Source organism: Vigna umbellata, chromosome 4, assembly GCF_029865625.1.
Source record: "Vigna umbellata cultivar VRB3 chromosome 4, Vumbellata_1.0, whole genome shotgun sequence".
Classification (NCBI taxonomy): domain Eukaryota; kingdom Viridiplantae; phylum Streptophyta; class Magnoliopsida; order Fabales; family Fabaceae; genus Vigna; species Vigna umbellata.
This window is the reverse complement of record NC_142168.1, coordinates 21,342,130-21,367,127: the sequence shown is the minus strand read 5'-3', so window position 1 is coordinate 21,367,127 and position 24,998 is coordinate 21,342,130. Positions and strand designations below refer to the sequence as shown.

General features: G+C 31.5%; 1 protein-coding gene across 1 annotated transcript; it reads left to right on the top strand.

Annotated features, from left to right (window-relative positions):
* The first annotated feature begins 23,639 nt into the window (after positions 1-23,639).
* LOC148199532 (receptor-like protein EIX1) lies at positions 23,640-24,980 on the top strand. The gene has a single exon (XM_088112693.1). The coding sequence runs from the start codon at positions 23,640-23,642 to the stop codon at positions 24,978-24,980; it is 1,341 nt and encodes a 446-aa protein (XP_087968819.1).
* Positions 24,981-24,998: the final 18 nt, after the last annotated feature.

Genomic DNA, 24,998 nt, shown 5'->3' with positions numbered 1-24,998 from the left:
TCTTTTGTATGTTTAAACATTGCAATATTAGTTTCATGGATAATAGATATAATTATTTCTATAAATACATTATTTATAATAAATGGTAAGTTGTAATTAGTAGTATATTAAATTATTGGAGTTTTCTATTCCTTTGCCTTTTAATATAAGTTTGTTTTGAATTTGTTTTTTTACGTTATCTTTTTATTGTTTTTATTTGAGGCAAAATTAATATAATTTGCTTAATTTTTGCCAGAGAAAATGGAATTTGAAGATTAGAATGATTGTGAGGGTACCATGCTCAAAGGACAAAAAAAAGAGAGGAAAGAGGTACTCTGGATATCGATAACTGAGGAAGATTTCTAAACATTTATTTTCTTTAAATGTTTCTTTCTTCTCCATTTTTATTTTGTAATGGTTGTTCAGGAAGCCTATTATGATTGTGAAGTTGTTAGTCATACAATAATTTGATGAATCTTCAAAACGTTGGAAATGACATAATTATTGATTTTTGAGTCATGTTCTGTACTAATACATTATGTGTTTTTTTCCTTTCTATTACCTTCCTCTCTTGCATGTGATTAATGAATCTTCCCCAAAAGCTTATATTATATTATATAAGCTTTTGGGGAGTGTTTGGCGCAATCTTAATAAGACATTTCTTGGCGTGATGCATATTTCAAGTTCTTAAATAATTTGGGAGACACTCTTTATGACATGACAATAGTGAAAGTTTTCAAGATCTGGTACAAACTAAAGCAGCGGTAACATTATTTTAAACTTGTGTTTAAATTTTGATTTTTTTTCTTATTATTATTATTTTAAATAAATAATTTTTATATTCCTTATAATAGGAATTACTTTCCTGTGATATTAAGATCAATATTGACCATTCTTATGGTAAATTTCAATATTCGTATACTTTTTTCAATATAGAAATAATTCTTGTAAATGGAATCTCAAAAAAAAAAAAAGTAACTAAAGATTTTAGATTAAAATATGTTTTTTCTCTCCAGTGTATTCATCCATATTCTTTTTCCTTATCCTTTATTTTTCTTATTATTCTGTATTTCGTGATGGCTTAGTGATTTTTCTAATTCAGCATATCACCATTTAATAGAAAATATATGACATAGAAAACAAAATTTTAGGAGCGTAAAGAAAAAAATTTAAATACTATTTTATAAATAATAATTAATTTAAGAAATGAATAATAATTAGTCATTATATTAACTAATTTAAATACTATTTTATAAACTAAAAAAATTATTATTATTCATAATAATTAGAGTGTAAATTGGTTTTTAATATTATTACATTTTTTGTCACTAAATTAGTTTTTAATTTAAAATTTGAGACTAATTTAAAATCAATAATATTAAATATCTAAAACTTTTAAAACTAATGACAATAACCAATTTAAAGTCTAATTAACTAACTAATTATAATTTTTTTATTTATAAAAAAGACTATTTTACACACCAAAATATTTTAATTAATATTTACATAATTAATATAGTGACTAATTATTTGGATTTCTAAATTTGATTTAATAATTTTCTTGTCATAAATGGTTCACATATCCATATAATAACAATTAGAAAAATATCATGGTTAAATCGATTTTTTATTGGACAAAAAGAAACTTATTGAAAGATTATCAATGTAATTATAAATAAGAATATTTAAACATAATAACTAGTGTCTATGGATACAATAATATAATAAAAAATCGTTAGTATACGATATATTTTTAGTCTCTTTACTTTACTTTTGTAAGAACCTAGAAAATAGAGTATTAGAATTTATAGGTATCTTAAAATAATGAGATCGAACATTTTAATGTTAAAATAATTCAATAATATAAATAAGATTTCATAAACGCGTCTCATTATGTGAAATACCTGTTGTCTCTCTAACTCATTCTTTGAATTTATTTTTCCTTCTCTATAAGCTTTCTGAGACATTTATTTGATGATCATAAAGTGTCTAGGAGATCACAACAGTGAGTTCTCTATTATCTACTAATCAGTTTTTCCTATTGAGTAAGTTAGTTTCTACTCCTTTTTTCTTTAATTTTTATGTTTAACGCACATCAAATAGTTTGAATGCATGTGTCATCTTATCTCTATTTCTAGCTCCTTATCGATCAAACGTCCTAAGGACTTGCTGTAATCATGATTATATGGTTTGTAGGTGTTTTTAGAGTTTCTTGAGCTAAGGTAAGGGTAGTACGTTGTATAGAGCTGTGACAGTTTTCCCAATCAGGTGAGGGAAGCTAGTGATTTTTATAAATTTAATTTACAGGTATGAGTGGTGGTTGATACGATGTTATGTTAATTTGGTTTTAATTACAATGATTGTTTTAGTGTCATTGGTTCTTTAATGATAGTACTTGGTTATTTGATGTATGATGCCATGGATGATGTTGATTTGTACTTGATTAATCTTGTACGTCTATCAGTTTTGAAGAGCAATGTTAAAAATTTGATGTTGTATTGAGAAGTAAAGAGTAGGCTAAATTGTAGGTTGATTTTGAACCTTAAGAGGAGGTTTTCATAGGTGAGATTTTGAAGTAAGGGTCGAATGGGAAGAATTGAGTTTTTGGGTTTATTCTAGGGTCATTTAAAGCTTGTTCTAGCTTTAAATTAGTAGAAATCTGATGTCGAATTGGTTGGTGGTTAATAGGGTGTGATTTTGTATGGTTTTTGGCTCATTTTAGGGGTTTTGATTGGTGAGATTTTAAAGTACAGGGTTTGTGATGAAAGTGAGGGTTTAGGATCTGGTTTTGGGTCAATTGTGACTTTTCTAGAGTATGAACTAACAAATTATGATGATAGATGAGTGGGATTGATTTATGGACTATAGAGTGGTGTTTTAGTTGGAGTGAGTTTGAAAATTCATGGTAAAATGAGTTTAATAAGGTTTAAGTTGGATAATGCACATTTGGATAGGTCAATTGAGGTTTAAAATATCATATGGAAGTTGTAGATGTTTGTAGAAGTGTATAAGTTAGGATATGTGAGGTTTAAGGAGTGCAGGTTCTGCATAATTCTGCAAACTCGCTAAGCGAGTCTAGGCTCGCTGAGCGAGCAACTCTCTCTATTTTTGCATTCATAGAGCGAGCCATATGATTGGGCGAGTTGGTTTGGGTGAAAAATACGAGTATAGGAGTGGTTGAGTGAGAGTTCTCATTGAGCAACGAGAACCCTCTGTTTTGCTATTCGTAGAGCGAGTGATGGCTCGTTGAGCAAGGGGGAATTGGTCTTAATGGGTGATGCATACAATGAGCAACTTGTTTAGAAGTGGATTGGAAGTTTTATTTCTTTTAATTTCTTGTAATTATGAACTATAGTATGGACTTAAGTTTGTTTAAAAGTAATTATGGAATTGTATGATGTTTTATACTTGATGTTGAGTATGCAATTGAGGAGTGATTGGACAAGAATTGTAGGGTGAAATGGTTGGTAGTGGTTTCAAGTAAAGTGATGTATTGATGTAGGGACTCAGTTTTGGAATTTATCCTAACACTCTAATATTAATCGCTCCATCTCAGATAGAGAAGGGGATTATGTGATGAGGAGTAGCAGAAGGTCCTAGTTTATGGTCTGGTATTCTTTGTCCATAAGTGGTAAACACATTAGCCTTGTGTGGTAGTTTAACATCAATACATATATCCGGATGGTTGGGTTTAGGTTCATGGTATGTTTAGGATATTTGTTTAACTATTGTATGAAATGTGATGTGTGATAAATCCTGTATGTTTGTTTTTTTTCTATAAATACATTTTTATAGTAAATGGTAAGTTGTAATTCAAATAAAGATCTCCGATATGAATTAGATGATTTCTAGTCTTAATTTTGCTTGTAAAAATACTTTTTTATTTTCTTTTTTAATGATATAAGATAATTCTTATGAAAAAAATTTGTTGTTGCAAAGTATAAAAAAAACTAAAAGAATTTAATTAGTAGTCACTCAAATTATTGGAGTTTTCTATTCTTTGCCTTTTAACATGAGTTTTTTTTGAATTTCTGTTTTTTTACATTATCTTTTTATGGTTTCTATTTTTGGTCAAATTAATTATTTGTTTAATTTTTGGCAGAGGAAATATGAATGATAGGTCTGAAGGAGTGTACGTGCAAAAATGGAATTGTTGTTGAAAATTAGAAGGATTGTTTGGGTACCATGTTCAAAGGACGTGAAACAAAAAACAGAGGAAAGAGGTATTCTGAGATGAAAAGGCAGTTGGATTTGAAGATAGAAAGGTTTCTACACATTTATTTTCTGGGACTTTCTTCGTGTAATTCGAAGTTTTTTTTCATATACTTTCAAACTTTTTTAAATATTTAAACTGTCCTTTTTACAGAGGCAATTTATTTTTCTCTTGTATATTTACCTTCACCCATTCACTTTTATTTACTCATCTTTTCTCCTAAATTCTAGTGTCGCATCACCTACTTCCTCTTCCTCTTCATCACTTCTTTCACTTACATCACTGCATAGCACATCTTCATACACTCCCACAATCAACCTTCAAGCATTTCGTGCCACCAAACTATATAAGGTATACCTTCGTTTCCTAAACTATTATCTAAATTTGTAAATGTTTCATTGAGAACCAATGAACTCCTTATTTAAAATCTGATATTATCTCTAAATTCGATAATAATTAGACTAAATTTCAAAGTCCGATATATATATATATATAATCATTATTTTAATTTTTCTTTGATTTTTTTTTTATTTTTAATTGCTTATGGTTTTGTTAAATTTTTAATTTTATTTATTTTATAGGTTGTTGTTTAGAGTTTGGGATGGGTTAAGGATTTAAATATATATATATATATATATATATATATATATATATATATATATATATATATATATATAATTTTTATTTTAATATTTTTTTTTAAATTTTGTTTTAATTTATTTTTATTGGCTTATGGTTTTATTAATTTATTTTAATTTTATGGATTTTGTCTGTTCTTCGTTAGAGTTTATACTTTAGGGTTTAGGGTTTGTTTATTTGTTATGGTTTTAGGATTTATATGGGTTGTTGTTTTTTTTATTTATTCTCTTTAAATTTAGTTATTTGTTATGCGTATTGGTTTTAATTTTTTTTCTTAATTTGTTTGTTATCAAAATGGCAATAACTCGAGGTGTCTCTACGTACTCTGGTGAGAGTTCTATACAAGGTGAAAACAAAAGGAGATCTACATCATTTGCTCGTCGAAGGGGTAGTCTTGGAGAAGCGACGATATTTCTCATTCTTATCTTGATAAGCAGTAAGAGGATGTTAATGAAGATCAGTATAATGTTGTTGAGTAACACATAGATATTGTTTAAGAAGAACATGAAGTAGGTAGATTTCTTGGAGGTCCACATGATACATCATTGTTGACAAGTTATGTTGATTATGTTTCATTTTCAGTTTGTGGTAGGGTCAAGTTAATAAAGTAGTTGAATTTTTTTCCTTTTGATGATTGTTTAGTTATTTCAATTTTATACGCAATTGTTTTATCTATGACCGAGGAGAGATAAAAGTTGTTCTTCCACGGAAAAAAAAAGTAAATAAATATGAAGCATGTCATTTGGCTGTTCAAATTTTTGTCATGATTTTTAGTTTGATGCCTCTATGCAATATTTATTATGATTATACCAATAAGAGGTTGAGATTGGAGTTCACTGAGAGATGGAATAGAGAGATAAACATTTTTCATGTCCTTGTTAGTGAGATGACTATCACATTAGATGACATGTCCACATTGCTACATTTGTCTATAGTAAGACCATTTTTTCTGAATGAAGTCTTAGACTTTGAAGTGGCTTTGGAAACTCTCATGGACCTATTGGGCATGGACTACACAAGCGATACATATGAGTTGAGGTAATATCATGGTCCCCAAGTAAGACTGGGCTGATTGAGAGACCTATATAAGGACTATTATGACAACTGGCAATGGCAATGTGACGCACTGGCCTACTTGTTTCATCTTGTGGATGCACTATTTTTATAGATAAGAACTCCACTTTCATCCGTATATCATACTTGATGTTCTTCAAAGACCTACTATCATGTGGTAGATATGTCTAGGGAGTTGCTAAATTGGCTCATTTGTACTATACAAGCAGTTTGGTGCCAACTTTGTAGAGACAAAGCATTTTAGAGGTGTGTGTGTGTGTGTGTGTATATATATATATATATATATATATATATATATTAATCTTTGATTCCTTTATTGTTTCATTATTGAAAAACATTTTTACTTTTTTTTAGAGTTAGATATATGAGCACTTTCCTACGATGGGAAGAAGCATATGTTGCCTAGTTATGATGAAGATACACCTTAGGTCGCACGTTAGGTGATGAGGAGGAATATTTTCAGTCTACGTGACGCCATGGCACAATCGGATGCCTTGATATATGATGGGATGATCTAGGCCTCATATGAAGCACATCAAATTAATCATTTACATTTGTCAATCAGCATGTTCTCTAGTTGGATCAGAGTGGATCTGATTGTACACTAACATCTACCTGAACACATATTAAGGCAATTTGGATATGAGCAATTGAAGTCGTGGTTACTAAACATTGTTCTAGAGGCTGACATAGGAACTCTTATAATCGTTGGTTGCACTTTCTCAAGCACGTGTTGATGAATGTCACAGTGTTGTCCTCTCTATCTTCATGCATTGAAGGATAACTCAAGTGGTTAAGAAGGATATCACATCCCTATGTTATTCATGTTGTCGAGGATGATCGGTCGAGTCTCATACCTCGAATTTGTTGACATCTCCAAAATGACATTCTAGTTCATAAGAGATTGAAGTCATAATCTAGTTTTTGGTATGTGTCGCAACCAGAATCGCGACGGGATGACGATCCAAAAAAGAAACGGGTTTTAAAAAGAGATTTGGAGTCGCCACCATAGTTTATTAAGGAAAACTACGGAAAAACCATAAAATAATAAGACACGGTCCACGAAAACCATATTCTGGGTTCGGGAGTCGGTTACGCATAGGGAAGGTGTTAGCACCCTACAACGCCTGCCCTAAGGCAGTACCTTTAACTAAATGCGAGAATATGATGTGGTTTTCAAAATGTTTAACTATCCCCTAAAATAAAATTCTAAATGAACAAAATATATTTTTTAGTTTTTTGGGCCCGACAAGGATTGACCTTGCTCCTACGTATTCTCATTCAAAATGAGAAATCAGGGTTACGTAGTTCTTTTAGAAACTACTTGAAAATTTTGTTTGATGAATTGTTTGAGAAATTGATTATGGATAAATTTGAATTTTTGGGGAAGTGAACCTGACAAGGGCTAACCTTGCTCCTACGTATCTCCACTTTTGATGGAGAATCAAGGATCACGTAGTTTTGGGTAAAAGATTGTTTTTGTTGTTTGAAAATGTGGATGTTCTTAGTTTTTGAAGATTTTATATTTTTGGTATTTTTGAGAAAAAGAAGGTAATGGGTACTAGGCCAACGCAGACGGTCACACGAGTACTCATACCTTCAGAACGATATTTGAATATTTTTTAATTATTTTTTTAAAAGAGAAATAACGGTATTAAGCACTAGGACGATGCGAACGATCACACGAGCACTCATATCGTTATCTACTTATTTAGGAAGACTTGAGAGTATTGAGTGCTAGGCTGATGCGGACGATCGCACGAGCACTCATACCATTATTTAATTTTTAGATTGAAGATATTAAGTACTAGGCTGATGCGGACGATCACACGAGTACTTATATCATTATTTAATTATTTAAATAAGAGAGAAAGGTATTGAACACTAGGACGATGCGGACGATCACACGAGTGCTCAACCTTTAAAACATATTTTGTTATTTTTATTAAAAGAAAGAGAAAAATGTTTTTTAGCACAAGGACGACGCGAGCGGTCACACGTGTGCTTAACCTTTAAGACATATTTTCGTTATTTTTTTATAAGAAAGAGAAAAGTGTTTTTAGCACAAAGACGACGCGAGCGGTCACACGTGTGCTTAACCTTTAAAACATATTTTTGTTATTTTTTTATAAGAAAGAGAAAAGGTTTCTAGCACAAGGACGACGCGAGCAGTCACACGTGTGCTTAACCTTTAAAACATTATTTTTGTTATTTTTTATAAGAAAGAGAAAAGGTTTCTAGCACAAGGACGACGCGAGCGGTCACACGTGTGCTTAACCTTTAAAACATTATTTTTGTTATTTTTTATAAGAAAGAGAAAAGGTTTCTAGCACAAGGACGACGCGAGCGGTCACACATGTGCTTAACCTTTAAAACATTATTTTTGTTATTATTTTTTCTATCTATTTTCTCCCTTTTTTTTTTAGAGTGCAACAAATAAAACAAGCCCAATAAATAAATAAAAATAAAACATCAGATATAGGAGTGGGGGTTATCATACAAGGAGTTACATACAGTAAAAACTAAATAATCAAACAAATAATAAAAACAAAGAAATCTATTAAGAATAGGAGTGCAGAGATAAAAACCAGGAGTGCAACTCGAAATTTCTTATCCAGGCCCCAAGATAGGGGTGTAGCAGCAAAGTTGGAGGTGCCAAAAGCAAAATGAGTCCAATGCCCAAACCCGCTTTTTTGTTTGCAGAAGCGGAATGGGCTTAAACCCCAACAGAAGGGGGTGTGAATGGGAAATGCGTCTCAACAGGAAGAAAGGAGGCAGCCCACGCTAGGCCCAAAGCCTCTTTATTCAGAAACTCATTAGGGGTTCAACTGAATCCTCTCATTTTCCTATCAACGTCCAAGACTCAGAAAAAAAAAAGTAACTAAAGATTTTAGATTAAAATATGTTTTTTTCTCTCCGGTGTATTCATCTATATTCTTTTTCCTTATCCTTTATTTTTCTTATTATTCTGTATTTCGTGATGGCTTAGTGATTTTTCTAATTCAGCATATCACCATTTAATAGAAAATATATGACATAGAAAACAAAATTTTAGGAGCGTAAAGAAAAAAATTTAAATACTATTTTATAAATAATAATTAATTTAAGAAATGAATAATAATTAGTCATTATATTAACTAATTTAAATACTATTTTATAAACTAAAAAAATTATTATTATTCATAATAATTAGAGTGTAAATTGGTTTCTAATATTATTACATTTTTTGTCACTAAATTAGTTTTTAATTTAAAATTTGAGACTAATTTAAAATCAATAATATTAAATATCTAAAACTTTTAAAACTAATGACAATAACCAATTTAAAGTCTAATTAACTAACTAATTATAATTTTTTTATTTATAAAAAAGACTATTTTACACACCAAAATATTTTAATTAATATTTACATAATTAATATAGTGACTAATTATTTGGATTTCTAAATTTGATTTAATAATTTTCTTGTCATAAATGGTTCACATATCCATATAATAACAATTACAAAAATATCATGGTTAAATCGATTTTTTATTGGACAAAAAGACACTTATTGAAAGATTATCAATGTAATTATAAATAAGAATATTTAAACATAATAACTAGTGTCTATGGATACAATAATATAATAAAAAATCGTTAGTATAAGACATATTTTTAGTCTCTTTACTTTACTTTTGTAAGAACCTAGAAAATAGAGTATTAGAATTTATAGGTATCTTAAAATAATGAGATCGGATATTTTAATGTTAAAATAATTCAATAATATAATAAGATTTCATAAACGCGTCTCATTATGTGAAATACCTGTTGTCTCTCTAACTGATTCTTTGAATTTATTTTCCCTTCGCTATAAGCTTTCTGAGAAATTTATTTGATGATCATAAAGTGTCTAGGAGATCACAACAGTGAGTTCTCTATTATCTACTAATCAGTTTTTCCTATTGAGTAAGTTAGTTTCTACTCCTTTTTTCTTTAATTTTTATGTTTAACGCACATCAAATAGTTTGAATGCATGTGTCATCTTATCTTTATTTCTAGCTCCTTATCAATCAAACGTCCTAAGGACTTGTTGTAATCATGATTATATGGTTTGTAGGTGTTTTTAGAGTTTCTTGAGCTAAGGTAGGGGTAGTACGTTGTATAGAGCTGTGACAATTTTCCCAATCAGGTGAGGGAAGCTAGTGATTTTTATAATTTTAATTTACAGGTATGAGTGGTGGTTGATACGATGTTATGTTAATTTGGTTTTAAATACAATGATTGTTTTAGTGTCATTGGTTCTTTAATGATAGTACTTGGTTATTTGATTTATGATGCCATGGATGATGTTGATTTGTACTTGATTAATCTTGTGCGTCTATCGGTTTTGAAGAGCAATGTTAAAAATTTGATGTTGTATTGAGAAGTAAAGAGTAGGCTAAATTGTAGGTTGATTTTGAACCTTAAGAGGAGATTTTGATAGGTGAGATTTTGAAGTAAGGGTCGAATGGGAATAATTGAGTTTTTGGGTTTGTTCTAGGGTCATTTAAAGCTTGTTCTAGCTTTAAATTAGTAGAAATCTGACGTCGAATTGGTTGGTGGTTAATAGGGTGTGATTTTGTATGGTTTTTGGCTCATTTTAGGGGTTTTGACTAGTGAGATTTTAAAGTACAGGGTTTGTGATGAAAGTTAGGGTTTAGGATCTGGTTTTGGGTCAATTGTGACTTTTCTAGAGTCTGAACTAACAAATTATGATGATAGATGAGTGGGATTGATTTATGGACTAGAGAGTGGTGTTTTAGCTGGAGTGAGTTTGGAAATTCATGGTAAAATGAGCAACTTGGGTGATGGCTCGTTGAGCAAGGGGGAATTGGTCTTAATGGGTGATGCATACAATGAGCAACTTGTTTAGAAGTGGATTGGAAGTTTTATTTCTTTTAATTTCTTGTAATTATGAACTATAGTATGGACTTAAGTTTGTTTAAAAGTAATTATGGAATTGTTTGATGTTTTATACTTGATGTTGAGTATGCAATTGAGGAGTGATTGGACAAGAATTGTAGGGTGAAATGGTTGGTGGTGGTTTCAAGTAAAGTGATGTAGGGACTCAGTTTTGGAATTTATCCTAACAGTCTAATATTAATCGCTCCATCTCAGATAGAGAAGGGGATTATGTGATGAGGAGTAGCAGAAGGTCCTAGTTTATGGTCTGATATTCTTTGTCCATAGGTGGTAAACACATTAGCCTTGTGTGGTAGCTTGGGAGAGGGGGGCAGTTGTTCCACTACTACAAGTGCAAAAACTTATCATAGTTTAACATCAATACATATATCCGGATGGTTGAGTTTAGGTTCATGGTATGTTTAGGATATTTGTTTAACTATTGTATGAAATGTGATGTGTGATAAATCCTGTATGTTTGTGTTTTTTTTTCTATAAATACATTTTTATAGTAAATGGTAAGTTGTAATTCAAATAAAGATCTCCTATATGAATTTGATGATTTCTAGTCTTAATTTTGCTTGCAAAAATACTTTTTTTATTTTATTTTCTAATGATATAAGATAATTCTTATGAAAAAATTTTGTTAAAAGAATTTAATTAGTAGTCACTTAAATTATTGGAATTTTCTATTCTTTGCCTTTTAACATGAGTTTTCTTTAAATTTCTGTTTTTTTTACGTTATCTTTTTATGGTTTTTATTTTTGGCCAAATTAATTATTTGTTTAATTTTTGGCAGAGGAAATATGGATTATAGGTGTGAAACAGTATACGTGCAAAAATGGAATTGTGTGGGTACCATGCTCAAAGGACGTGAAAAAAAAAACAGAGGAAAGAGGTATTCTGAGATGAAAAGCCAGTTGGATATGAAGATAGAAAGGTTTCTACACATTTATTTTCTGGGACTTTCTTCGTGTACTTCGAAGTTTTTTTTCATATACTTTCAAACTTTTTTAAATATTTAAACTGTCCTTTTTTACAGAGGCAATTTATTTTTCTCTTCTATATTTACCTTCACCCATTCACTTTTATTTACTCATCTTTTCTCCTAAATTCTAGTGTCGCATCACCTACTTCCTTTTCCTCTTCATCACTTCTTTCACTTACATCACTGCATAGCACATCTTCATACACTCCCACAATCAACCTTCAAGCATTTCGTGCCACCAAACTATATAAGGTACCTTCATTTCCTAAAGGTTTAATTGCTTGCATTGTCCCTAGTTTGGCTGCAACGTGTCAAAGTAGTCCATTCTTTTAAAAAAATTTCAATTACGTACAAACTTGGTTTAAAAGTGTCAATTTCGTCCAAACGTATGTAAAATTTGCTTCAATCAAGTCCCTTCCGTTAAATTCACCAAAACGGACGTTAATTTTTTAGTTCTCTCTCCTCTGCTCCTATGCTTCTCTGCTCTGCTCCTCTGGACATTATAAAATAATATAATGATAATATAAAATATAAAATAATACATTAAGCAATTATTAGAAAATTTGAAGATGAATATTATTTTGTTGAAGATGTACTGACACGTTGGTTTATAGAAAATATGTGTGATTGAAAGTAGTATTTTATACTGTTTGAATAAAGATATATAAGTAAAATTATTAAGTGTATAAATTAATTTTAACGATATTTGAAAAAAATGCATTTAATTAAAAATATTTTATTTACTATTTAAACACATGATTACATATAAAATTATTAAAGTGAATAACTTTATATTAATTGAAATAAATTTAATAAGTATATGAATAATTTTTTAATATTCAAAATAGGAAAAGTAGAATGATTTTATTCATCTGATTGTATGATTAGAGGAAGTCAAGATGAATTATATGGATAGTTTTTTAGATTTTTAAAATACAAACTTCTAATTATGTTAAATTTATTAAATCATATATGCATTAGAGTATGTTTAGTTTTAGAGTTTTTAAATGTTTTGGTTGGAGAGTAATTATTATTTTTGTATCTTGTGTGATTTTTTCATAAATGAGAAAGATGATATCAATACCTATGTTTTTGTAAATATGTACAATTTAAAGTTTTTATATTTTGCGTGAAAGATATAACTGTAGCCATGAGTTAACTAATTTAGTTTTTTATTCATAGATAATAATATAAGTGGCAATATTTTACTGTCATGTATTTATTTTTTTTTTATGATAAATATAGTTTGTAAATATTGTGCGAAATATAATTTTTATCACGAATTTAATATTTTATTTTAAAATAAAAGTAATATTCATTTTAAATTGAATTGTATTTGATGAAGTTTAAAAAAATATTAAAGTAATTATGTATAAAGAATCAAAACAATTTAATCAAATCTATTTTACTGCCGCAATTTGTTAACAAAATAACATATCAACGTGTCAGTACATCTTCAACAAAATAATATTCATCTTCAAATTTTCTAATAATTGCTTAATGTATTATTTTATATTTTATATTATCATTATATTATTTTATAATGTCCAAAGGAGCAGAGCAGAGAAGCAGAGGAGCAGAGCAGAGAAGCAGAGGAGCAGAGGAGAGAGAACTAAAAAATTAACGTCCGTTTTGGTGAATTTAACGGAAGGGACTTGATTGAAGCAAATTTTACATACGTTTGGACGAAATTGACACTTTTAAACCAAGTTTGTACGTAATTGAAATTTTTTTAAAAGAATGGACTACTTTGACACGTTGCAGCCAAACTAGGGACAATGCAAGCAATTAAACCTTTCCTAAACTATTAAAATATATATCGTTGCTTTCTAGAAATCATTCATATATATCTAGAAAATGTGAATGGAAGTGGATTTAGATATCTATAATCATGTTTACAGGGTAATCAAGGAAAGCAATACGCACAGAAGAATCCAATCACTAAACATTAAAGAATTTTAATTAGCCACAATTTTCAAATTAAAAGGAAAAGAATAACATCTAGGCAGTAGATGCAATAAACATATTTTCTCAGGAAAAAGTATAATTAATCAACCATATCATTAAAGCAGCAATAACATAAAAAATACCTCTTTGAGTTGTAAGAGTTGTTCCCTGGCAGCACACGCTCACGACCACCTTCTAACCGTAAATTGAAGCTGCAAAAAGAAACTAAAATACAAAATGTTTGCCTCAGACCCTCAGGAGAACTTGTTTAATCGATGCAAAACCGTGAAGGAACCAAGGAACCCCAGAATTGACCGATTGATCGATGGAAAAGGGGTTTTAAACGGTGGAAAGGGATTATAATTGGTAGAATGAGATTATAATCGGTGGAAGATGAGGAAGTGCGGGAGAAACCCTAACTTGAAAGTGAGGAAGATGCTCTGTGATGGTGAAGGATGAGCTCTCGAGCCACTGAAAGTGAGGAAGACGACGCTGAGAAATGCTCTCTGATGTGCGAAAGAGAAAAAGACGACGCTGAGAAATGTTGCTTTACCCAAACGTGAACAACTTTAAACGCGAAAAAGAAGACGAGAAACGCACAGTGAATGAGAGACACGAGCAACTTCAAATGGGAACAAGAGCTTTACCCAACCACCTCAACACGACTGAACAGACAACAATGGTAATCGAAATGAAGTTTTGCACAGAAAAGAAAGTATTGCGGGAAAAACAAACTGAAAATGTAAAATAATCTATACCTGATATAATATTTAACTGGTGTAAATCAATAATTTATACCTCTTCTAAAATTAACGACTATAAAGAATTTTTATATTTACAAAATTGCCATTATACCACTTTCTCTAGTGGCTGAATTTTGATAAGTATAAAAGATAGTTATAAAATGTATATTTTCAACTAGTATGTTGTTTTAGTTTGCAGATAGATTGAATGTTGCGAACAATGGCTTCATTCAAGGCCTTATAGAGTGTGTTTCTGCTTGCCTTGTCTTTCAATGCTTTGCTACTAGAAGACATACAAACCTGAGAACAACTCTGGTAATAGATGCTTCCTATGCAAATTGGAAGGCCAATTGGGCATATTCTTCGAGGTCAGTAAAACTAGTATTTAGCCGTTGTTATGAGTGTGTTCTTTTTAAATGAACTAGGTAAAACATGTGCTATTCATAAACTGTAAGAGATACACATGAAGGTAAATTATTTAATATCACAAAAACTATATATAACATTAATCTTTTTTGGATTGAATATATATATGTTTCGGTAGATATTTTTGGGACCGAGAGACTAACCTGCTGACGTGTCTGGGCCGCTCACTCGCTTCCAAACTCCTGCTATTGGCTTATCAGTGTTGGCAAAAACCGATCGGTCTCCTTCTTGACGAGGGAGGATGTACCTGCAAAAGATACTCCAACGGTCAAGTTAGGCGTGTGATTTGAAGAGCCTCGGCTCTTAGTTGAATATTTAGTGAATGATTATCACTATTGAGTATTTGAAAGTAGCGTAGAGTGAATAATGATAAGTGGAACCTACCTGACTTTCGGCCCTGACTTTGTATTTATAATTTACGTCATGGATCCTAAGCTGATATAAGCCCAATAATATATAAATAGAATAAGATATAAACAGATTACCTGAAAATTCGGTTGGTTGTTTATAACCTGCTTTATCAATATCTTTAATTAGATATTCTTTGATTATTTTATTATCTGCTGGACTGTTGACCCAACAATAGCTTAAGTGCTAACCCAATTGCGGCCCAATCTTTGACCTGAGTGGATGGACCGACCGGTCTTAGTCACCAATCGCTCGATTAATATTTTATACGATACAATATATATATATATAGATATTTTATTTGTAATAAAAAAAATATAAGTTAAACTAAAATTACAAATAAAAAATAATAACAAATTAATTTAAAATTAAATATTTATATAAAATATCTAATAATCTAATAAATATAATATATATATATATATATATATATATATATATATATATATATATATATATATATATATACCACGAATCTCTTTAAAGTTAGTAATTATTTGTATTTAATTTATAATATGAATGTCAATTGAAAAACTATAAACGAGAGGGATTTACCGCTCGACCTTCGACATTAACCGAGAGGGATTTACCGCTCGTCCTTCAACATGAACCGAGAGGGATTTACCACTCGGCCTTCAATATGAACCGAGAGGGATATACCTCTCGTCCTTCAACATGAACCGAGAGGGATTTACCTCTCGTCCTTCAACATGATCCGAGAGGGATTTACCTCTCGGCCTTCAACATTAACCGAGATCGTTTTACCGCTCGACCTTCGACATTAACTGAGAGAGATTTACCGCTCGTCCTTCAACATGAACCGAGAGGGATTTCCCGCTCGGCCTTCAACATGAACCGAGAGGGATTTACCTCTCGGTCTTTGATTTTGACCTAGAAGTTCTTCCTAGGGAAGAAGCTTTATCGTTCGGCTTTGAGAGGGCTTTACCTCTCTGCTTTGAGCTAGGAGTGCTTCCTAGTGTGCGGGCTTTACCGTTCGGCTTTGAGAGGGCTTTATCTCTCTCCCGAGAGGGATTTACCGCTCTGACTTTGACTTAGAAGTGTTTCATAGGGAACAGGCTTTACCATTCAGCTTTGAGAGGGCTTTACCTCTCTACTTTGAGCTAGGAGTGCTTCCTAGTGAACGGGCTTTACCGTTCGACTTTGAGAGGGCTTTACCTCTCTCCCGAGAGGGATTTACCGCTCGGTATTTGACCTAGGAATGCTTCCTAGGGAACGGGCTTTATCGTTCAGCTTTGAGAGGGCTTTACCTCTCTGCTTTGAGCTAGGAGTGCTTCCTAGTGAACGGGATTTACCGTTCGGCTTTTAGAGGGCTTTAACTCTCTCCCGAGAGGGATTTACCGCTCGATCTTTGACCTAGGAGTGCTTCTTAGGGAACGGACTTTACCGTTCGGCTTGGAGAGGGTTTTACCTCTCTCCCGAAAGGGATTTACCGCTCGGTCTTGGACTTGATCGTTAATTATGAACTTTGCTGACGAAATTGGCAATCAGTGTTTGCAATAGGAGACTTTCCCTTTGTTAATTGAATTCCATGATACTTTAAGCATGAAGTCTGTTTATGACAAGATCTTAGTCTGCACTTGCATAGTTGATGGCATGGATTTTTATATATATTTCTTCAAGATGTTGTCTTGTTGAAATTCTCATGATGATATATATTATGGTATATAACCGTATAATAAATGATTCGGTTACCAGATATTATGAATTGCACCGAATAAATAACATATATAATAAACAAGGTATCAAAATCGTCTTGAGATTTTATAATATTGTTGTTGATAGTTATCTCTAACACAACAATTTCTTTGACTATTTTAATCATGCCAAAAAATGTTTCGGTTATAATAATTAGATAACTATATTTATAGTTATATACTATATTATATATAATATATCATATATCATATAATATATTATGGATTATACTATATATATTTAAAATATCTATATAAAATAGTTGTTATAATATCTATTATTAATTAGATATTTTATGAAATATTAATATTTCAAAACATACTTATCTTGTTGATGACGTCTCACGTAGATAGGGATGGCAACGGGTCAGGTCGGGCACAGCTAGTGCCTACCCGCAATCCGACCCGACAAAAAAAAATCCACCCACTACCCGACCCGCTACCCACACGGATATCCGCTTAAAAAATATCCGCAGATATTTTAAAACCCGCGGATATCCGTGGATACCGGCGAATACCCCACAAATATTTAAAAAAATATATTTTTATAAAATATTATAATAAAATTAAAATAAAATGACAAAAAATATATAAAATATAATATATATATATTAAATTATAATGAAAGATGAAGGAATATGATGTAGAAGAAATGAGTATGGTTATGAACGAGTATTCTAGGGAGGAATATCTCATGAATGTATATTGGAATTGGTAAAGTATGAATGTGGGCATGCTAAGCTGGCGGTTCATCCTGATATTCCGTGATTACTCGTTCTCACGTAAAGAAGGGTAAGTCATGTGTGGGAATGGCAGGAGGTCCTAGTCCTTATGGTTAATTTGGACAAATAGGACTAACCTCGGGTGGCAGCTGTTGAGGGTTCCCAGTTACTACATCACCCGGGTGCACGAACATCGTAGCTACACAGAGTTCATACAGTCCGGACAGTAAGAGTCTAGTATTAGGCTTTACATGTATAAGTGAATGAACTAGCTCATTTAATTAAATTGTGTGAAATCTATGTTAATACTTGAATTTAATTACATAAGCTTACCCTATTTTCCTTTCTTGTCCGTTTTGTATGTTCTGTCGTTTGTCCTGTTGCAATGATCATCCGTGTGGATGTGAGCAGAAGGAGATGAGTTGCTGGAAGAAGCGCTAGCAGAAGAAAATCTGGTCGAGGTGGAAGTTATGACCGAACAGTAGAAGTGTTCGGTCAACTGTTGGTTTTCTTTGTATTACCATTTGTACCTCTCTTGGCTACTTCTTTTGTAGAACTGTTCGGTTATTAGTTAGTTTAATTGTACGATGACCGTTCGATCATTTTTTACCCCTTTTTCTTTTGTAAACCGTTCGGCCTAGTTGTAGCTAGTGTGCAGTTTTAACTTCCCGTTATATTGTAAGGCCGTTCGGCCATATCTCTATTGAATCTCTTTTGAAAGACTGAGTTGTAATATTATTATATGTGATTATTCTATTGTATCGTTTTATACTGTATTTTGGGATGTTACAAATTCTATTACCTTTAAAAACTTTTTTTCATAATAACACAACGATAATAATATAATAGTTTCTATTGAAATTATTATGAAAAAAATAATAATTTAATTTCACATATAATTATATTATTTTAAGAAAACAATTATAAACTCAGATTAAAATATTAAAAAATTAAAATGAAGTAAATTAAATTTAGATTTATTAAACACGGATATATGCACTAGTATTTCAACAAATCAAGGAATTGAAGGATAAAACAAAATACTAGGGATATCGAGTCCTAAATTAAGGAAATTAAATGTATATATGTACTTGATTACGGGGTTAATTAAGTAGAGAATGATTATAAATACATGGAATAAAAACATATAAAGCGAAATACTTCTTACAGTTAAGGTCTCTTAAAAGATAAAATACTTACATTTGTAAAATTTTGTATCACTAAAAAATTAGTCATTAGGTATAATAGTTCTTAGTCCGATTGTTAGTTTATATTAAAAAATAATCATTTCAAAAATGTTTTAAGGAAGGAAAAGATTTTTCCGAAAAGGTAATTATTTTCCAAATTTGGGTAAGTTTATTTTCAAAATTGAGGTTTTTATTTTTTATTTTTTTATCTAAGTTAATTTATCTTATTATATATTATTATTATCATACTTTATATTTTTTTAAATTAGTAAATGATAGAAAAAATACAATAATTGATCAGACATTATAATTTTTTTTTCTAACTGGTTTTAACGTTTTAGAAAATTGAGTCATCAATCACATCAAATGGAAACTAAAAGAATTGCACGAAATTGTTAGTCTTTCATAGACTTCTTTGTATAAAAGCAAATTAAGCAACGTTTCTCATGCTTTGGCAGTGTAGACTTTCTCAATCCTCTTTTTCCCACCTGTGCTCTCACCTTCAAGCCTTTTCACATGTGAATAACATGAGACATTGAATTAAATAATGAAACTGCTCATGTATTCATGATTCATCTTCTTGGTCAAAATACACTATTTCAATCCAAATATTCAACATTCCAACCATTATGATCATAAGTCTCTTCTTCATCTTCTGCTTTCATATATGCCAACACTTATCATGTGTTGTATGTTCAGCTTCAACTTTATTTAGAATTTTCCTGTATGTTTCGAAATTAGACGTCAAGTCAAGTAAATTATTTAAATTAAGTATAAATTAAGTATAAATTAGTATAAATGAAAAATTGATCCAATTTATAATCAATATAAAGAATTTAAATTCAGTATATAAATTAAACAACAAATCTAGTTTATGATGTAAATTATTTTAATTGACTATAAAGAAAACAATTGATTCAATTTGTGATGAATATTGTTAGCTATATTATTTTTATCTTATACACTAGTGCAGCGAGGGGCTTTTACCGCGGTTATTTTTCACTATACGTCGCGGTTTACGAACCGCGGCATATTCAGCCGCGGTAGTAAGTCAGAGACTTTAGGCCGCGGTTATGACCGCGGTATATAGGTTGCGGAATATGCCGCGGTTGTCCAAAGAACCGCTGCCTAAATCCTTTTTTTAAAAAAAAAAATTTTGTCCACTATATGCCGCGGTTGGGGTTACAACCGCGGCATATTCCCCTGCAGTTTTTTAAAATTGCAGGTCTGTTTTTGTGATATCCACTACCACAAAAACAGACCTGCATATAGTAGTGTCTTGAATCTCTGCAAAAGACAATTCATATTAATTAGTGTATATGAATTCAACATTTAGGAAAAAATCAAAATTTGTTAAAGTTATCAAAATTTGTTAAAGTTACCACTAATGAGGAAATCATGTTAAGAATGCAAAAGGGCATAAATACCTGGAACAGGGGCGACGAAAAAGCTTGGTGCAACAAACGGGAATGGCAGCGGAGAGGAATGACAGGCGTTTCAAACGATTTTGATCGGCTAAAACTATTTTTTATCGTCAAAAATGGGAAATGACCGAACAATTTTGAGTTTAAACGGTGAAGAAACGAGGGAACTGAGATGGGTGGTCGGCGGGAGAAGAAAACTCGAAGTTGTTGAGCGTCTGCGCGAACAAGACGATACTGTTCCAAAGTTTTATTTTTTAACTCTGACTGGGGAATCTACCGCGGTTCACTACTTAACCGCGGTATAAGATGGCATTTTTGAAACTATTTTTAAACTATATGCCGCGGTTCGGCGGCAACTGCGGTATAAGATGGCATTTTTGAAATTATTTTTAAACTATATGCCGCGGTTCGGCGGCAACCGTGGTATAAGATGACATTTTTGAAATTATTTTTAAACTATATGCCGCGGTTCGGAGGGCAACCGCGGTATATTCCTCTAAATATTTCAAATTCATTTTAAATTTATTTCAGGTAGGAGAATAGGTTGCGGTTACTCTCAGAACCGCGGCATATACCCCTGTAACTTCTGAAATTCTCTGACTCAGTCAGCCCCTGCAATAAATTGGCAGGGGTATATGCCGCGGTTTTCCAGAGAACCGCGGCATATAGGCTGTTATTTAATTTTTTTTTCAGACGTGGCGTCAAAGGGGATGGTTGACTGGCGTATATGCCGCGGTTCCCCTCTGAACCGCGGCATATTCCTTCGATTTATTTACAAAACTGCCACCGCGCACCATTATGCTGCGGTTTCTAGTGAACCGTGGCATAATGTGCGCTGTAAAAACCCAATTTTTTACTAGTGATATTTATCTTTTATCTTTAGTTTGTTTGTTATTATTTTTTATTTATATTTTGAGTTTAGCCCATATTTTTTCTATTATAAACAGAGAGCTCTATGTGTATATTGAACACAAGGGAGATTAATCCTATATATAATTTTTCACTATATTGAACATGGTATCTAAAGCCTAAGGTTCTTTTGAGTAAAAAAAAATTCTAGTTGCCTCTGTCGCTACACCCATCGCCGACAACGACGACGCCATTTACCGTTGTCGGTGCCATCGTCTACCGTTGTCACTACCAAAGTTCTAGTTTCGACCGACGATCACATGGTTTTGACCATCTCGACCAAGCGACCACCATGTCATTAACGACGCCTTTATCCAAGCTCTTACGCGCTCTCAGCGCCTTTTGAAGTTATGGATTTGCTCCCTTTTTTCCATCGCTCATGGTGGCATGTCTAGTAGTAACAAAACCGTTCTGATATCATTAATGTAACATCCCAATAATACAGTATAAAACTATATAATAGAATAATCACATGTTAATAATACTACAAATCAGTTTTACAAAGATAGGTCGTTGGGATGTTACAAAAAAAATGAAAAAAAATAATATAAAAAATAATACTTAAAATATAAGTCAATCTTTAACATAATAAAATGTGAAATTACTTTCATTTCTACTTTTATTTCTATGCACTTTTTCTTTTTATTCTTCTTTATAAATGTAATTTGGAAATTACTTTGCACCATATATATATTTTTAATGTAATTGTTAACTTTTTTTCAACCGAGGTAAAAGTTGTGACATAAACTGTTTGTATTACAATAACGAGTATTTTATCCGGCTTGTTATTGTTTTTTTTTTCTTTTAATTTGAAGAAACAATTGTTTGAAAACGAATTAGCAAAACCTTTCTTCTCATTACTCTCTTGATCATTCCTTCACTTCCACTGCTCCTTTTGTCGGCCCCAGATGCTGCTGCCAACGTTGATTCCATATGAATTAACTTATGACCTATCTGGATTTTTATTATTTAAATCATTTTTTTCGTAGAACTTAAAAAATTTATAAAAAAAAATTAAAAATAATTTCACAAATTTTAATAAAAATCACACAAAATATAAATTTCCTAATGGTATTTATTTTAGATAACGTTTTATTTCTACATGGAAATAAATAACGTTATTTTTTTAGTCATTTGTAAACTGTTGGACTGTTTATTTGAACTCTTTCTATGTCAAATTAACCATCTTGCTATTCATAAAAGAAGCTATTGCAAATATTAGAAGTTGTTAAAAGTTAAAAGACGATTACCTAAGGAAACATTTGATCGATTATTTTTCACATAAAATTGTCGTTTAATTTAAAAATTTTCAGTTCATGTTAGTTACCTTTCTTTTTCACAAGTCTTCGGATAAGTCAATCGATTGGAATAGAATTATTGTTCCAAAAAATTTCCCACCATTGATAATGAGAAAAGTGACAAGGGTGGAAAAGTGGAGGCGTTTCCATGCATGTCATTTTATTTGAATAAAAACCAATGTCTAATTTTCCAATAATCACAAGATGTATTGAAGTTTCCTTTTTAATTTGGCAATATTTTTTACATTTTGTCCCAATACCCCAAATTAAAAAGAATAAGATTAGGAATAAAAGCCGAACTAGCAAGAATTTTTAAAAAAAATAAAAATTAATCCAAAATATTTTTAGAAAAAGAAAAAAAAATTAATATTTTAAAAATGAAAGACTTTATTTATAGAGTTAGGAGTGAGTCAATTTGCCCACTAAACCAGGAAAATACGTCGTGGTTTAAGGAAGTGTTCAACAACTCAATCACAAACCTTGCGGGAACAGAAAAATAAAAAATACAATCCTTGCGAAAGAAACGGAATGAAAATATTGCCGAACAACATCATCGTCCTCTGTACAAGATATTCTGTAATACTATATTCAAATTTTATAACAATGGTGACATGAGCTTTCACTATTAAAATATTTTCTAAGTATTTGGTGGAACTTACAATTTTTTTAATTTTGAGAGCACTTTCTTAATTTTGTTTTCAAATATTAACTTCCAATTCATTAATTATTTGTAAGGAGGAGTTTGATGTTTTGATTTTCATATAATATTGTCGTTTAAAATGAAAATACACAAGCCTTCTTCGTAGTCAATTGATATTGAAATCTTGCATGCATTAAATGCATAATAAAATTATTAATGGACCACAAAAATTAGTTGATATGATGAACAAAAAAATGGAAAACAGGCAAACACGACGATGACTTAGAACAGCAGTATAGGTAATGAAGGAGTTGGTGTGAGTATAAATGTGGGTATTGGGAGTGATAAATTCAGAACACATATCAATCTAATTCTATACTATTCACCCTCTCTATTTCATCATCATGAATAATCTGAAAGTGATGATGTTTATGTTTGTGGTGAGTGTGGTGTTGCAGGTTGCTTTTGGACAACACCATATCAGATGCCTTCCAAAGGAGAGGGAAGCACTCCTTCAATTCAAGGCTGCCATTGTTCATGATTACGGCATGCTCTCGTCTTGGACCATTCCCGACTGTTGCCAATGGAAGGGGATTCGCTGCACCAACCTCACCGCTCATATTATAAGCCTGGACCTTCACGGAGAAATTTATTATAAATATTTTAATCTTGGCCAATATTATGCAGTCTCTGGGCGTTACATCAGCGGAGAGATCCACAAGTCGTTAATGGAGTTGCGCCAGTTACAGTATTTGAACCTCAGTTTCAATGATTTTGGAGACACTAATATTCCAGAGTTTCTTGGCTCTCTTACCAACTTGAGATATCTTGATCTCTCTTCATGTCATTTTAGCGGACAAATTCCAACTCAGATAAGTTCTCTTTCTCATTTGAAATATTTGAATCTTGCTCATAATAATTATCTGAATGGTTCAATACCTCGTGAACTTGGAAATCTCTCTCGGTTGGAGTATCTTGATCTCAGCTACAATTCTTTTGAGGGAAGTGTACCATCTCAGATCGGAAATCTCTCTCGGCTGCGGTATCTTGATCTCAGCTACAATTCTTTTGAGGGAAGTGTGCCATCTCAGATCGGAAATCTCTCTCGGCTGCGGTATCTTGATCTCAGCTACAATTCTTTTGAAGGATACATTCCTTTCCAACTAGGAAACCTTTCAAATTTGAATAAACTCTATCTTGGAGGATATGATAGTGCTCTAAAAATTGTCAATAGTGATCAATGGTTATCTAATCTTAATTCTTTAACCCATCTTTCCTTCATTTCCATATCTAATTTTAACAGTTCTCCTAGCTGCCTTCGAATCATTGCCAAGCTACCAAAACTAAGAGAACTCAGTTTAATTCATTGTGGCCTTTCCGATCATTTCCTCCTTTCATTCAACCCTTCCAACTTCAATTTTTCTACTTCTCTATCTGTCCTTGATCTTTCTAGTAACTCCTTCACACAACCGATGATATTCCCGTGGCTGTCAAACACCACTTCCAACCTTGTTGACCTTGACCTTAGTTGGAACCTCTTGAAGGGTGAGGATTTGAAATCATTAATGAATATATGCACCCTACGTTCATTATACATATCTGAAAACAATATGATCGAAAACCTTTCGTCAATTCTTCATAATTTCTCCAGTGGTTGTGTTAGATACTCACTACAAGAGTTGAGTTTGAAATCGAATCAAATCAGAGGCTCCGTACCTGACTTTTCAGCATTTTCAAATTTATAACAATGGTGACATAAGCTT

Bases quoted from the DNA above. Each gene is read 5' to 3' on its own strand.
- LOC148199532 (XM_088112693.1), top strand. From the start codon at position 23,640: ATGAATAATCTGAAAGTGATGATGTTTATGTTTGTGGTGAGTGTGGTG.